General features: G+C 40.6%; 1 protein-coding gene across 6 annotated transcripts in view; it reads right to left on the bottom strand.

Moving 5' to 3' along the window:
• The window catches only part of sema6cb (semaphorin 6Cb), a 159,696-nt gene that overhangs the window by 53,429 nt on the left and 88,130 nt on the right, over positions 1-18,137 (bottom strand). For all 6 annotated transcript variants that reach the window (XM_078252130.1, XM_078252134.1, XM_078252135.1 and 3 more), the window contains 5 exons: positions 16,433-16,633; positions 11,242-11,356; positions 10,037-10,094; positions 6,669-6,725; positions 6,138-6,239 (listed from right to left, as the gene is read on the bottom strand). In XM_078252130.1, coding sequence (XP_078108256.1) covers positions 6,138-6,239; positions 6,669-6,725; positions 10,037-10,094; positions 11,242-11,356; positions 16,433-16,574 — 474 coding nt within the window. In that variant the 5' untranslated portion in view covers positions 16,575-16,633. The remainder of the gene's footprint in view (positions 1-6,137; positions 6,240-6,668; positions 6,726-10,036; positions 10,095-11,241; positions 11,357-16,432; positions 16,634-18,137) is intronic.

Below are 18,137 nucleotides of genomic sequence, written 5' to 3'. Positions count from 1 at the left end.
GGAGAAGGTCTGTATGGATGAGTGGGTCAAAATCCCTGCTGCAGTATGTGCAAACTCGGTCAAGAACTACAGGAAATGTATGATCTCTGTAATTGCAAAAAAAGGTTTCTGTACCAACTATTAAGTTCTGCTTTTCTGATGTATCAAATACTTATGTCATGCAATAAAATGCAAATTAATTACTTAAAAATCATACAATGTGATTTTCTGAATTTTTGTTTTAGATTCCGTCTCTCACAGTTGAAGTGTACCTATGATAAAAATGACAGACTTCTACATGCTTTGTAAGTGGGAAAACCTGCAAAAGCGGCAGTGTATCAAATACTTGTTCTCCCCACTGTATATGGACCTATAGCTTGATTATTAAGTAATGCATTACGTCTTAAATAGTGTCAGATTCCATTTTTACTAACCATCTCCGTCTGCCATAAGAGCCACTGTCTATTTCTGAAAATGTCAGCATAGACATGGATTCATTGGATTTTTATTTCCAAGTAGGACAAGAGGGTTAATGGGTGCTCTCTGTACACGTGACAATACAATTATCCAGTGGAGGAGAAAATGAGCGATCCAGAGCCTTACAGCACTTTGCCACGTGAACTCTGCATAAATGCCCCAAGACAACAGGCTCGTTTGAGATGAACTGCGCCTCGCCTGTAAAGTGTACGAGAGCAGACGGCAGCAGCCGGGGGCAGTGACAAAAACCCGCTCTCAAGTCGGACAGTTTCCAGCCGTTTCCAGCAGCCTTCAGACTGAATAGGAAGTGACAAACACTGTGATCCGATTCCGATTTAATAAAATGTTATCAGATCCATATATCAGCTTGTACACAAGTCTCCAGTTGTTTTTATTATGACAGAGTAGCTTTCAAAATGCTCTACATGCGATCTGTTGCTGATTTTAATTAACACACTGTAGATGATCCGTAATCTGAACGGATTTAGTCTCTCTGACTTCTAAACGTCCATCTCAGCCACACAACATGTGGTTTGTACAGAATAAGCCTTTAAATCAGACAAATAGCAGTTGAAATCCCTCCAATTCAAAATCAATAAAAGGTTTATATAAATGATCAGCTGAGAGGCAGGCGTTTCCCAGCATGCCCTTGGTCCGCGTGGATCTTGCAGTCAGTGAAAAGCAACTGCGTTGCCTGCGTCTCAAACCTGCGGCCACCTTGATATCGTGAGGTTGGCCCACGTGTGCATGATGTCAGAGCAAGTTGGGATCAAGTCGGACACAAATCTAACCGGAATGCATTGGGCGGCGATCGCCGGTGATCGATTCTGTGCAGACCTGGCTCATCTTGAACGAGCCCAACCTTACAAAAAAAATTCAGATGCAATCCAACACAACAGCTCTGCCCTACTTATCACATCCGTGAAGGCATTTTATTGTTCAGACTGAGTCACTAGGTTGTGTTGTTGGTGGGATGAATTGCATTCTTTGATGCTTTTTATTGGATCCTCCTGTAGGGCATCAAAGTTGAGCTTTGGTTTGTTAGATTTGGTGACAAGTGATTTTCACAGAAACATGACTATAATCACAAGTGGCAAAAGAATTTGTGTTCCAGTTTGGCTTTTACAAGTAAATGTTCTTATCAATAAACATCTATTATGATTTTTTTGTCATGTTGACAAATGCCAATACTGACAAGATCCATGGACTTACCTACCTACCTATATACACACACACACATATATAACATATATATATATACACACACATACACACACACATACACACACATATATATACACACACACATATATATATATATATATATACACACACACACACACACACATATATATATATACACACACACATATATAAATATATACACACACACACATATATATACACACATATATATGTATACACATATACATATATATATATATATATATACATATACACATATACATATATATATAAATGTGTGTGTATATATATATATATATATATATATATATATATATATATATATATATATATATATATATATATATATATATATATATATATGTATACACATATATATACACACACATATCTATATATACATAAATACCTCTCTCTCTCTCTCTCTCTCTCTCTCTCTCTCTCTCTCTCTCCCCACCCATGGAATTTCTGGCAATGTGATATTGAACCCTGGAGAGTCATCAAAAAAGTAAATCAAGAAATTCTTGAAAAAAGAAGTATCGGCAGGACTGCGACCATATGAACAGAAATGAACATGGTTAAGAATATCATCCAGTCTCTAATCAGTAATCACAAGATTTGTTCTCTTCAAATAAATTAAATTTGGTTTTAAATCTAATTAGAAATCCACAGCAGTGACCAGACGTCCCATCTGCAGAGTGACATGATTTGAAGTGAAACCGCGGTTTGTTAATCACAGAAAAACACAGACCGTAGAAGTCAGAGAGAACTGAGGATTCAACAAAGCTGAGTGGTGACTGCAGGATCGTTACCCCAATGAGCAGATGAAGACAGATGGATTTGACGCTTCAAGGTTTTGTTGTATCGCAAACGCATGTTGAAGACAGCCTCTCTGTTGTCTACGGACCAGCTGTCTCAGCAGTCTGGTCAGTGAAGCTGACATGGTTGGGCATCTATTGGGCATCCATTCATGTAACACACACACACACACACACACACACCCCTTGTCCTCCATAGTTTTTCCGTGGAGTCCCAGAGACAGATTCCCTGATATGATTTACACTTCCTCCCTCTCTCCCCAGCTGTCTGGATAGTCATCTCTTGCACTCTCTTTCCAGGCTAGGGAAAAAGCCGAGGGCGGGGGGGGGGGAGAGGGGGGAGAAGACACACACACAGCTAAGGGGGTTACAGAGACGGAGAGAGAAAGAATTTGTGGAGGTGTTTAGTGCAAATCAGCACTGTGGCAAGGAGATGATGATGATTAGATGTAGGTCGGTATGCAGTTCTTTCAAACATTAAACATCAGTCTTACCCCTGAGTATTAACCTTTGGACATACTCTGTAGCTGAGCGATGAGACAGTGCAGGTTCTTTATGATATCTGAGACATTATTTGATCCTGGAAAAATACTTTCCAGGTACTATCCGTCTATGGAGATGCAGCATTTTGTTCATAAGCCCCCAGACTATTCAGGGTAATAATTCAATATGATCAAACATTCACTTTTGGTTAATTTGACCAATACACTAAACCCCTCTCCCAAACAATGATTGTCCAATCACAGCTTAGCAGCCATAACTAGGCGGCATAACTGCAACGAATTGTCACAGAGCACATTTAATTTTATTTATTCATTGTTGTTTAATTTGTTTTTAAATGCCATTTCCTTTCATTAGCTTTGTTCCTAAATTATGTTTTTTTCTGTATTGACGTTTTATCTTATGAACATTTAATTGCTTCCATTTAACTTTAGTAATAAATGGGCTTTATGCATAACGGTTTAGTTGTTGGTGGAATTAAATGAAAAACTTTGCATTAGTTACGCCGATGGTTATGACAAGTTTATTCATGTCACAGACAAAACGTACTCACTTTACATAATAGATTCAGAGGTTATCTCTGTATTGAGTGCCAACAATACAAACTTACATAACATCTATACTGTTGCATTATAGATGTTACATTATAGATGTTACTCCAACTCCTTGATGTAGACCACTCTGTTGGTTCACAGGTCAGTGCACTGAGAAAAAACCCAGTAAAATGTAAAGTCTGAGTTATTCAGCTCCCCTTTGGATTTCAGTCTCCCCCACACGGTTAGATTTACAGCCTGTGCTGTATGACTTGTACTTCCTCCTCCTCCTCTAATGGCCTGCTGTGAATCACAGTCCAAACCCGTGATGTCACCTCTGAGGCTCCGCCGCAATGTCATGTTGGGTTTTATTCAACAGACCTCAAACTGGAAGAGATTTACTTTTGCGTTGCAACAAACAGATCTGTGCCTTTACTAAAGTATAATGTCTTCACTTAGCCGCCTGCTCTCGGCGCTGGCGTTTATCACTGGAACGACGGAATTGACCCTTTGCTAAGCCCCGCCCTCGCACATTAAGTTTATCTATATCTATTGAAACAGTTGTACATTTCATTTTCCAAATTGTATATATTTTAAATATTGCTCATGTAGTATTCTATTATTATTTATGTATATTTTTTCCTATTATTTAATGTTTACTCTGTATGTGTGCTGTGTGTCTGATATTTTGCTTTGCTTGTTATGATTCCCTCGCTTGAAAGCTTGACAGGCCTCCCGCGCCTAGTTATGGTTGCTAAGCCATGATTGGCCTGTGGCGGTTTTCGGGCGTGGCTTAGCGAAGGGTCAATTACCATGAAGACGGGGTGCAGCCCAGAGACTCGTATACTGGCTCAGATTTGTCTCTTGACCCGGCTCTCTTTTCCCCCTCGTCTTGTTGCTTCTTACTTTCTTCCCCTCTTTTCATCTCCTCCCTCTGCATCGTTGTTTCAGGGGAGTGAAAGAAGCTGTTGTGTTGTTGCTTTCATCAGCAAATCTTGTGTTCTGTCAACAGATTTCATCTCCGCCTTGTTGAGCCAACATATTATTCCACCAACATGAAGCGTTTGAAGTCACCTGGCCACGTGAAATACAAATATGAAACTATGCACATGTGCTCGGATTGTTTGGAGGGCTGCTTTGTATACTCCACGTCTGACATGATTGTTCACACTGTCCCTTTTTATACATTTAATCATTTTTCCAGTCAATTTCACTTATGCGGCTGCAGTTTGAGCTCACAGCTGTTTGTTGTATCATCATTGAAAACACATATTGAAGCGCTGGCTGCCAGACTTCTTTTACAGCTGACAAATGCTGCATTCAACCTGGTATGACCAGTCTTTGTAATAGTGTTTGTGTAGGTGTTTTTTCAGAGCAGATGTCCTTTTTCCAACTGGTGTTAACAGTATTTTATCTATTGTTCGGGCTCTAATAGCCGATCACAGATGGACCGTATCTGTTTCAGTGTATCCGTACATGTGCAACACAAAATTGCACTGCAGTTAGTCTTTTAAATCATTCGTTTATGTGACCTTACGTTTTCTTAGCTCAAGTAACACATTTTATCCATTTTACTAGTGTTTTTATTCATGGTTCTTTCTAATGATGAATACCACCTAAAGTAAAGTTTACTGTTCAAATGTCCTTTTGTATATGCTTTAAAGCTATAGTGTGTAGTTTCTGTTGGCCCCTTGAAGTATTCTAAGTAATGACAACAACACTGTCCACATGACGCAAGACTTTGACAGCACCAGTTTCTGAACATAGCTGTACTGAGAAATACAGAGAGAGTTGTGTGGAGCTGACAGGCTTAATTAGCTTTGTATCTTTGTAATGCAATGGACATTCATTAATATAAAATAGCTGCACACTTTAGGTTTAAATGTTATTTTTTGTAAAGTGTATTGTACAACTGTAAACTATCCATCCTCACAAAAATGTATGGGATATATATATATACACACATACACATATATATATATACACACACACATACATATATATATATATATATATATATATATATATATATATATATATATATATATATATACATCACACACATATACACACACACATATACATATATATACACATACATACATATATACATACACACATACATACATATACATATATACATACATATATACATACACACATACATACATATACATATATATATATATATATATATATATATATATATATATATAACAAATATTAGTAATTATATCAGATTTCACCCCCCTGAGGGTTGCATGTCTTGTGATGCATGTGCCCCAGTCTGAATGTGTAACACTGTGACTTTATGCAGCATTTTGCAGATTTTCACAGATGTATAAAACATCTGCTCTGTGTGAGCCTCTGTGACTTGTGTTTAAGTGTGTTTATGACATGATATCCCTGATGAGGACACTTTCACAAAAAGCCAGCAAGGCGCAAATGTCATACGAGTTTAGATTGCAGTTTGTCGTTTCCATTAGCAACTCAAATAATGGGGGTACAACTGCAACAGCACACAACCACAGAACCACACACATCTCATATCAGCAGTACTGTAACATGATCTCTTATCTGTAATTGAGGCCAGGAGGCAGCACGCAGCAGCTCAGTATCTTACCTTATAGTTACGGCAGGTGGGGTTGAAGGCATTGGTGCCGCAGGCGAAAAGCGTCTCATCATTACGTGGCACCAGCACTTTGATATAGTTGTAACATTCATCCTGTCAGGTGGAAAACAGCTTGATGTTATTGTGCATTAGGGACCAGGGCCATGTTGGCTACTGGCACAACGACAGAATCAAAGCAAGACTTGCAGCTGGTAGAGAGAGTGCATTTTACACACACACTTTTAACAGTACATTAACACATGGCCTGGTTTATATGATGCTGTGTCGCCTCCTTAGCAACAAGCATTGGTGTTCTATTGTTTCACTGTTGCTCTGGGGAGGAAAATGCTTTACCAAAAAAAAAAAAACAGTCAGTTCTCCACTGATGGTCGTGCCACTGATTCTGATAAGCTACCTGCACGCCGTTGCTCGTTACAAATCTTCACGTGCAGGAAACGATGGAGGAGGAGAGCGAAAGGAGTGAGAAATGAAAAGGCAAAAACAGTGAGAGAGAGGAAGATGTGTCTGGAAGATAATACTCACGCTGTTTTTGCCTCTCACAGTGCACTTCTCCACATCCTTCGTCTTCCAAGTCAGTTTCTGAAAAATGAACAGACAGCCAACTGTCAGCTCAAAGACAAGCTGTTTCTCACCACCCCAGCTTTTGTTGCTCCCAATCGTTCAAGTGCTATTACGAGACAGCTGTGATGAAAATCTCATTAACTTCAATAAACTGTTGTGGAATAAAAACAAACAAACAAATATCAGGAATGTCTGCGCCGCTCGTCAGCAGGCAGCTAAACATTGTGGTTCCTCAGTGATAAAAATCACTCTGCAAAATAAGTCTGGATCTGTGAGAACAAACATTGGAATCAAAAGACTGCAAAGGATGTTTGCATTGCTTCACTGTCCACATGAGGAGCAGTCAATTAGCCCCAATTAATCTACTGGCCAAAAGCTCCGCCCTTATAGTCTATACACACACACACACACACACACACACACACACACACACACACAGTGGGCTGTAATGGAAAAAAGATCCATCAACTTGTTAACAAGCTGCCAAGTTGAAGGTTTAATGTACTCCTTTCAATTGTCGGATAATTTACTGACCAGATTTTTTTCAGAGTTCGTAAATACCACAAACGGTTGTGTACACTTCTGTTTTAGTTCCAGGTCATTCTTTTGTCAACAGTCCTGACAGTATTTGAGCAGACAGGAGCTTGATGTCTCACTCTGTGACGTATCAACACTTGGGTATAATGGGGCGGCCTGCTCTTGGTCTTTCTGTCTGCAGTCTGAGCTTAAGGGCCACTCCTCTGATATGTGTAGTTTTTAATGCTAATCGTGACTTGAAACGGTCTCCTTCAGCCATTTTGAATGTTGACTCTGCTGTCTCCTGCATGAAGAAACGTTTTAAACTAAACCTGTAAACTTTTCTTTTGGTGGTCCACCTTTATTTTCTGATGATAACATTTTAAATGTACAATAGATTATTTTCATACATAGGCATATTTTTGAATTACTATCTTGACAATTTCTATCAAAACTGTCTTGTTTATTGTACAGTACGCATCCTTGTATCCCATCAAAAGAAATAAATGGAACTAGACAACTTGTCACACAAAAGAAATAGATACCATCCAACAAGGATGAGTCCAAGACCTATGCCTTAGATGCTGAAAGGTACAAAACTTGAGAGACTTGTACATTTCTTTCTCTCTCTTTTTGGCTGTTTGGGTCTTAAATTTGTCTCAAGGTGTTCTCAACTACAACCTGGCAATAAGCCACCCTGTGCTGTATTACATTTTGAGGCCTTACTGGAGCCGAGGGGTCACTCATCTTGGACCATAAGTGCCTGAAAAACAATTTGTCCTTACAGGCCCCTTGTTCTCGGAGCTGCTTTTCCCATTTTATCGAATAGCTTTCAGTCCAGCAGTCAAATCAGAAATGCAATCTAACTGCTGGGTACACAGGGAAACTAGCACCTGATGAAGAAGAGACACGCATCTTAATTGTGAAATGCTTCCTGCTTTACACCTTCGAGCCAACATTGTCAACAAATCCCTAAAAATGGCCAAAACCACCAATGAGTCATTCTCTCTGACTTCCCTATCCTTTCTGTGGCACTTGGCCCAAAGCCTATTGGCTCTTTCTGCAGATATACGTGAAATAGGTCTTAAATATCTGGTTTCATTTCTTACAAAGGCTCAGTAATTTCCTAACATAACAGCTGTAGTTTTTAGTAAAGGTTATTCAAACAGGAGTAAATAGTGCATTTATTATGGACTTTTTTCAGCGGACAGCATATGTGGGATCAGCCCTCCAGGTCCATGCATGGAACTTCTCCGGCGCGACTTTGTGACGATCCGATATGATTCAGTAGGGGTCAGCATTATGGTAATAAACCCGGCCTTGTCCACGCTCCATTTGGTTTACTAATAATTACTTATGGCCACCCAAGCCCGCGGAGATCAGTGAAGGGGAGAATAAGAATGAGTGCCCAGTGTGAAAAATGAAGAGCTGGTTAAAAATGAGACCGAGCAAAGGGATGGATCTGTGATGAAGAAGACACACCTAGTTTTTATGTTGACGAGTCAGTCAGAGAAATATGAGGCGGTAAGAAGCAGAATCTGGGTACAGTCGTCAATAATTTCCCACTCAGTTCGTGCTGTCACACTGGAGGCAGCAGAGGTTTGGGTAAATGGCACAAAAACGCATCATAAACAAACATTCAATATCCAAGTTCTCATATAACATACCTGAAAAAAGATGAATTGTACATGAAATTGTGCTGCTCTAAAGTTCCCATTTCTTTGTGTCACAGTTGACACCTAAATCAATAGTTTAGATCTCCCTGACAGATCGAGTGGTGGCCTTAGCGGAATGAATATCCATGTTTAGCGCTAATCTAAATACAAGCAAACAAAAGTCCAGGCCTCGGTGGGCTTTTATTTAAGTGCAATCATGTTTGACAAATGAGATTCAGATAGGAAGGAGCATGGCACTTCAAAAGCCACAAGAGCCCGGCTCCACTTGTATTGGATACATGTCTGAAGAAAGATTGCTTGATACTACTTGAATGAAAAGCCAGGCAAGGTAGAAAGGAAAATAATGAGACACAAACATTACAAGAGATTGTCCCGTTAAAGTGAAGTGGTGCAGAAAAACAAGAACTAGACTTAAGTATGCACAAGTATTCCATTGCGCCTGTATGTTGTACTGGAGCAAATGGCAAAAACAATATTATATATGTATATATATATATTTTATCAAAACCCCAGCTTCAGTTATGGGAAAGATTCTGTTTTCTCATATTGTATATGAAATGGCCACAGAATCCTAAAACCTATTTTAAAGGTGCTGTAGGTAGGATTGTGAAGATCCAGGACTTAGCCAAAGAATTTGAACATCGACAACTTCTCAGTCCCTCCCCCCCCTTTCTGCTAAAGCCCAAAACGGTCTCCTAAGCCCCCTCCCCCCACAAAGGAGAATGAATGCGTGTGCCTGAGCGGTGATTGACATACAGTTAGACACCCCCCCCCACCCTCCCCAGCCCTGATTGGTGCATCTGAACATGGAGCGGTGGATTTTTGAAAATCACACTACAGGCTGTAGGTGGAGCCAGAGGAGCCAGATTATTTTTTTAATTACCAGCTTCATGAAGTTCTACTGGAACATAGGGTCAGTTTCAGCAAATATGACAGAAAGTCTTACCTAGTGCAACCCTAACCCTAACACTAAAGAACTATACCATCACAGCCCAACAGATGGCACAAACATGCTACGCATTAAATATTGTTCGGTAAATACATGAATATCGACCCACACACATTTTAAGAGAATGTTGAACCCAAATATTAAACAGTGAAACAGAGGTGACTCTGAACGTGGACAGACTTTCCTACCTGCTGTGGGATTATCTGCTCAGATGAAGTGGCGAGATTGATGGCAAACACATGGTCCCTGCAAGAGATAGAGTCAAGACGCCGTTATTGGAGCCATCTCCACATGCTTTTTTTGTCAGCCATGACACTTCTTGAATGCAAAGCTCCATAAGCCTCTGATCCAACCACTTCACCAAAACCTGCTTTCCAAAAAATGCTTCAATAGGACTGATTGAAGCTGAATTGAGGGAGGAAGGTGGATTAACCGGCAAAGTTTATTGGCTTTTCAACTTCAGAAAAAGTTTTTCAACACCAAAGGTTTCCCAACTAGCAACAACCCATATGAATCACTTGTGAAGTGAGGCACGCACTTTGTGTTATGCAGCTGTGGAAAATATTAAGTCCATTTAGGTACATTAGTAATCTTCTTGGCAGTGAGAGCACTGCAGTTTGAGACAGAACCAAAGACTGTAGCAGAATTTAGTTTGCACAATGGAAAATAGGTAGAGGAGCGGCAACCTTGTACTTTTTATATAATTAACCTACGGCATCTTGATCGAGAGGGGAGCAACGTGCAACTAGGCTGAGAAATGCTCTAGAAAAACTGCTGGAGCCTTTGTGCAACCATGCATATGTATTCACATGATTAGATTTGCAGATAGTGTACAGTGTAATGTATTTGTGTATGAGGGTGCGAAACAAAGAAATCTTTTGTACTGACAGATAAAAGTATGCTCATTTTTAAACACCCCAGTCAGATTTCCACCCTCAGTAAAGAATGGAAACAAAGCCACATCAGAGCATTGGTAATTGGGATGTCTCCATCGGAGCCGATATGGTCATTTTTCAAATGATCGGGGATCGGAAGTCACCCCGATCACCTTACTCTGTTCCTTTACGTCAGTTAATTCTACACCATTCTAAATAGTAGTTGATTTTATATGCGAGTTCTACAAAAATGCTAGCTGCACTTAGTGAAATGTCAGTGTGAATTTCCCTGTTGTGAGATTAATAAAGGATTTTGAATTTTGAATCTTGAGCTGAAGACATCTTTCAGTTACTTTGTTAACTTAGTTATTTTTGTAAACCAAAAAACAGTGTGCAGCTCTATTATCTAGGCAAAAACACGTATGGTATCGGGATTCGGTATCGGCAGATATACATTTTTTTTTTTTTTTATTCCTAATTTGTAATGTTAAACTTGCAGGTGAGTGGTGATGACTGACCGGGCAGCGATGTAGAGCATGCGGTTGATCCTCAGCATCCTCTGGAAGTCCAGGCCCAGGCGGACGGTGTCATTGTCCGACATGAGTCCCTGGAAGCTGGGATAGAGGTAGGAGGCTGCGTGGGTAAAGAGATGGAGAGAAAAAGAAAATGTTCAAGAACTCATAACAATAAAAGACACCGGCCAACTAGCTAAGCTTCTCAGCAAACGTTCCAAAACACGACACTGACATATTTCGTCTCTTTGAGGTCTTTTTAAAAATATTGTTTTCAGAACCGGGAATGAAAGACAGGGGTCAAACCTGACTTCAGTTCAATGAGAACTGTTCACCACGCAAGGCTGGCTTTTTAAAACATGAAATTCATTCTTAGCGGTCATAGGTCAGTGCTTTTAAAAGTAGCTATGTTTGTTAGTTTCAGATTTGTAAAGCGACAGGACAACAATGGCTTAACATTTATCCAAAACAAATCAGCAGCTTGGTAAAATATCACACCTATGCAGTTATATAAATATATACTATATATAAATATATAAACCAATATTACAATTTGGTGTATTGTGCCAAAGATCCCAAGCATAGGCTGTATGCTAATGTTCACTTGTGTAGGTGGATGAACACGGGAGAAAATAGCATACAAAGTTGCAAATTAGCTTTTCGTGTCAAAGAAGTCTGATTTAAATAAACGACTCCTGGTAAGCATTTCATAACTGACATGTCTGGGGACTGTGCCAAGTGAGGACAAGGAAACCAAAAATAAGAACCATCTCAATGGAAAAATCTGTCCGTCTGGTCGACCCACAGTTAAATAGCACTCACCCGTCTCAGAGGTCAGTCATGAATGCAATGTAACCGCCCTGAAAAACCTTATGACAATTAACACCACATGGTGAAAAAAGACTAAAAAATAAAATATCCGTTACTGCAGGCAGGATACATTAAATATACCATTCAATGGAAATGAGGCGTATTCACACATAACAAAGATGTATGTAAGTGCAGCAGCATAACAACTGTGAGATATGATGATCTGGGGGGGGGAGAAGTGTTGCAAAGAGAAAGAGAAGGATGTACAGTAATGCCAACTCTATGTTGCACTACGGCTGATTTTCATTTTTCCTTCTTCCTCTTCTGTATTGTAATTACTTCTTGCCCTTTTCTACTCCAGCAGGCTAAATCACTGGATGGAAATATTCATTTAAACAATGGCAGACAGTGTCCAGTACTTCAATAACAGAATGAGTCAGTAGCTGGACATGCTTTGCAGATGTTCGATTAGGAAAAGAAGGATGCCCCAGGCAGAAATAAAATTACCCTGTTCAATACTGACACCAGGCTGTCTTTCACATCACAGAAACCTCCCCTGCTGTCTCCTCTTTTTATTTATTATTTTTATTTATTTTACAACCAAGCAAAGATTAAGCTCAAAGCCACGGTGCTCTGGATCTGTAAAGTACTGTATTAAGTGCCCTCCAGCCTCCCATCTGACCTGGGCTGCTGCTGAATTAGCAATCCCCGCTAGAAATACACCACAAATCGGAAATTAGTCTCTGTACTGGGAGCCGTATGTCCCCCTAACCGCTGGTCTCGAATCGACTGTTTAAAGATTGAAATGCCTAATGTCTGGCTGAGGGCTGGACCTTGCTGTGCTGTCTGGTGAAGAGACTCCCAGCGGTCCACCCCGCTATCCTCCCCCTGGTAAATGAGGATTTTCTAATTACTCTTCAGCACTTTCACATCCTCTAAAGCTTGGGGGGCAGCTGGGGCACCGCAAACTCCAGGAGCAGGTGATGGTGCCCAGAGTTATGTAGGATCACTCCATCTGAAAAATCATGTACGATGCTGGCCACAGGCTGACTCAAACCAAAGGCCTCATTACAGAAAAACATCCTAACTGCTTAACCTATCTTAACTTCAAAAATACGTAATAACCTATCTTCCTAGTACAGAAGCAATTCCTAAATTCATGGCTCAGAACTCCAAACAATACCTCTTTTTAAATTGGCATGCTTGTCATGCCTGTATCCATGTTTCGAATGCACACAAGACTACCTGTATCTTTGATTAGAAGTAGGAAGTACTGGTAGACTACTTGAGATGGACAAGCCATAATATTAACGGTTCTCACTTGTCACTGGCTAGCTAGCTAGCTAGCTTGCTGTCATGGACAAAAAAAGATAGGCGTACAGGGAGTCGTTCCAGAAGCGCCGCGGACCCCGTGAGCAATCGCCACAGCCCTTAATACAATATCATCCAGCACTGTTGGCCAATATGTGCCAATGCATCTGGTGCAGTGAACGGCCAAATTATACAGTTGATCTTGAAATTGGTCCAGATAGAAATTAAATTCTTATCACCTTGATACATTTCCAAAGTTGTCCCTCACCTTCTCATAGTATTGTACCCTGGCATCTCATAAGGTGTAAAACTAATGGATGCATTACTTAAACTGGACTTCCTGGATCATATTTCATCTAGTCTATATCCACTTCCGGTATTGCCCCGTTGCTGCTGGAAATTCCGCAGTATGTCCTTTTTTCGAACGGATGTCCGTTACCTTCAGCTTTCTTTGTGTTGGCATTTTAAACTTCGGTGGATTTATGAGGACTATTGTTAACTGTTCCTCTGCAGGGTAAATCCAGACAGCTAGCCAGACTATCTGTCCAATCTGAGTTTTCTGTTGCACGACTAAAACAACTTTTGAACGTACACGTTCCACCAAAACAAGTTCCTTCCCCAGGCTATTTTCCAGCGGCACCGGGGCTCCGTGCAGTACTTAGCGCCGCCCAAGACTATTTTGATTGGTTTAAAGGAATGCCAAAAACAGAGCACTTTTTTCTCCCATCCACGAATGACGTGTGGACTCGCCAGACCCTCCTCTGCAGCGCTGTGGAGGAAGGTCTGGTCAATAGTCAAAGTGAGACTATATTTCAGCTTATCCCTTTTACTAGTAGCAAAAAAACCTACAACAATGCAGCCCCTATGTGCATACGTGTTAGGTTTACAGCAACATACTAATTGACATAATTGACACTGTAAAGGGAAGAGTCAAACTGTATACCCTTTTCATGTATTTATTATGACATGGTTCTAAAAAGTGGAATCAATTCACCATTCAAAACCAATTACTGTCAATTACCACAGAGTAGATGAAATGGACCTCCCAAAATAGTGTTGTAAAGTTTTGGCGTCAGCGGAGTTTTAGTGTCCTATTATGGTCTAAATCAAAAGTTCATGCGAGTGAAATTGTCTGATACAGTCCTTAGTTGTGACCAAAACATATGATATACTTTATAACTTTGCCCTCCACGTCACACTGTTTCACATCAATCATCAGAACGTGGTTTATGAAGCATACGCATCCAGCTGAGAATCAAATTCTGGGGAAAAGAGTGCATACTTGTAAGATAAAACTATGGCAGTAGCTTTTTCTAGAAGCAGGGGTAGTATAATAATATATGTTCTTGCCTTAAACATACTCAGCACGCAGTCCGTCACAAAAAAGACAAGATGCTGAGGACAGTCGCCTGTCCACTTTCCGAAAGAAGTAGTGACTCCGGTATGATTTCATAGACTTCGGACTCGTGAAGTACTACAATTCATAACGGACGTCTTGCATAGTTGTGCAGGACCTTGTGCCACGCTGTCACCTGCTGGAACCAGAGGTGATAAATTGCTCTCATTACACCTGGGATGGAGCTCCACATATAGCACTATTAGGGCAGCTATTTCTGCTAATGGTTGCGTTACTCTCTTCCAGATAGATCAATTACAGTGTGTGGGCCATAGTCTCAGCCACCTCTTTAATCAATTATGGGCCATTACATTGAGCAGCCAGGACCTCTTCTGCGGACCTCCCCAGTGATTGGGTGCCATTGATGAGTCCCCAGGCTGGACCGATGAAGCAGTGTCTTGAGAGCGTCACACAGGAGATCCTCCTCAGTCAAAGTCTCATCTTAACGGCTGGTGCTGAAAGCTGCAGTCACATGTTGGACTGTGCATTAATTCAGCATTAGCCTTAATGGACTGACATTGTAATTGTATTGTGATTGTTTTACTAAATTCCTGTTTGTCCAAATTAACAACATTTGTTATTGATGTTTTGGTTTCACATGAGTGAAAATGTTAAGTTTGCGATTTAGCCAATATATACCTTAATGTGGTATATGTCAATATTGGAGGTCTTTTTCACAGAAAGTTTGTGATCGAGCCAAAACCAACCTACCGGTCGGAGCAAACTTTCTCACTTTACAGCTGAACAGAACACTAAAATATGTTTCTGAAAAGCTTTGAGGCAAAAAATAGGCAATGCAGTAAAATAATATTGATAATTTTTTATCAGCGCTGCATGGTTTCACAGTTTGATCGGAGCAGTCATTGACACTGTGTAAGAGACTTCTCTGCTCCGATTGGTCGTTTTCCTTCCGCCATTAGGGGTGCCAGGAGGAGGCAGGGGAATGTGAATTTTTTTTTTTACAGATAATCTGATTCATGTAGTACGGTCAGGATATAGTGACAGTTTGAGCAAATATTTGAAAGTATTTTTTCATAAAAGTTACCAACTGTAGCTTAAAATGCTCATATTATGCTTTTTGGCTTTTTCCCCCCTCTTTTATTGTGTTATATATCTTTTTTGTGCACGTTATAGGTTTACAAAGTGAAAAAGCCCAAAGTCCACCCCAAAGGGACTTACCATCTCCAACAGAAAACACTGTTCACAAACTGCTCCAAACAGCTCTACTGTAGTCCAGCCTTTACTTCAGAGACAAACGTGGTCACTTTGTTACACACGTTATAATGCTCGCCTAGCTGCTAGCATGGCACGCCCTCATACTCTGCTTCTGACTGGCTAGTAGTCCTTACCTAGCTACTGCTCACGTGCAACTTCCAACAAAGATGGAACAGAAGTGAGATGTCTCACTCTGTAGCAAAAACAGAAAGCTCAACACACAGGGTGAAAAGAGGAGCTGCAGCAATGTGCAGTACAACAAAACTATTGTATTTTTTGAAAATTAAACCATGTAAACCTATTCTGGTACAACTTCTAAATACAATTATGAACCTGAAAATGAGCATAATATGAGCACTTTAAAGTCACACGTTCAATTTGTTTCCTTTGGCCCAAACCAATGTAAAAAGGTTTGCTGTATCGTTAGTTTAGATGTAGCTAAAAGACAACCGATTTTGAACTTACATTCCCTGCCCACGATGCTGATTGGTTCCAGGTCTTGGGGGAACGGCGTGGCTCCTGAGGACAGCGGAGGTAAGAAGGCGGCTAAGGTGAGAGCCAGGATGGCCGGCAGGACGGGTCGAGGCGAGCCAGGCGTCAGCCTCATTTTGGCAGAAGATGAGACCTCAGCAGAAACACATGGCCCACAGCAGATTCACCTCCCACCTACAATGAGACCCAAGGTCATCAGGGTTAGGACAGTTAGCATATGCACCTCAGTGATTCAACCATAGCTGCTAGAGCTTGGAGTATATTGCAGTACTCCTAACGCTTAAATTGCATTGGGCTAGTAAATCAAGTAAAAAAAACAAAAAACTGATTGGACAATGTTAGCGGCAATGTTTAAACGTGGCAGCTAAGTTCATATTAGCATGCAATGCCTTATGTCAACGCGGTGATGTGATTGAGTGTCCACTGAACCGCAGAGATTGTGAGAGTGCAGACACACATAAAAAAGGTGGATGGAGTCAGAGAGAAAAACAGCCACAGGGAGGGAAGCTACCAGGAGAGGAGGCAGGCTGCCGGGGCCCTGACCACCGGGACAACTGCCTTATTTACTGCCAACCAAAGTCTTTCACAGGTGACTTGGCACGATTACACAGAGGAGAACACCTCGCTCCACCCACCCCCGGCACTGGGCCTTCAGCATCTGTGCTCTCCGAGTCTCTGCGTCGTCATTGCAGCCAGAGAATGACTGTGACAGCACTTTTTACCTATATAGAGCATAGTTGTGACATCACAACCGTACAGAAACCCTGACGACTCGTTTAAAGGCAGTTTCTGAATACAGGCTGTGTGCATTTCTCTGTGGATTGAGTGTTTTGATACTGTCACAGGATTTATAAAGCACCTCAACCTGCTTTATAATTTTTAAAAAAAAAACATGGAAATCTTTCTTTTTACAATATGGGCACTTTAAAAGAACAGAGTTCGCTTACACTGTGATGAACTTCAGGCTATATTAAATACAGGACTAAAGAATTGATTACCCTTTCATTGCAACATTTAAAAAACTGTCAGTCAGCAGCACATTGAACAGACACACATGTCATCACTGACACAATGTAATACACAAAAACAAGCTGCTTTGGTTGCCAGTTGCTGTAGAACTGGTTAGTCTGAACTGTCATGGCCCTTAGCCATTTTCCAAAAGGGAAACCGTCAAAAAGGGAGTTGGCTCAGCAAGAGTAAAGGTCTGTGATCATGTATAAACAAATTGATGAGCCCTCAGTCAACAAGTCCAACAAAGGAGAGAAATGCTGTGTCAGGATATAATCCTTCAGAGCAAGACTGGAATCATTTTCAAAATATTGACATGCTCAAGCCACTTTACAGACAGATTTATAAATTCATAATCTATGTTTGAGGATTATATGGCAGTACAAAAAACCCACATCAATGAATCCTGTTGCAAAAATGGTTCAATCTTGCACCTGAAATACACAACATACAGTACATTTCTGTTCCACATGTACTGCAGTTTGTTAATCACACTACATGAGACATCAGACTTGCTTACAAGTTGCTGTGTAGTGATTAATGTACTAACAAGGGACATGAAATCACCCTCCAAAAGGCCATTTAAATGGAGTGTAGTAGTGTGCTGCTATCTGAGATCTGAATCCAGAGGATATATTATTTGTCATGACTGAAAGTGTTTTGTACGTAT

Source organism: Sander vitreus, chromosome 6 (assembly GCF_031162955.1).
Source record: "Sander vitreus isolate 19-12246 chromosome 6, sanVit1, whole genome shotgun sequence".
Taxonomy (NCBI): Eukaryota; Metazoa; Chordata; class Actinopteri; order Perciformes; family Percidae; genus Sander; species Sander vitreus.
This window is presented reverse-complemented; position numbering and strand designations above follow the sequence as displayed.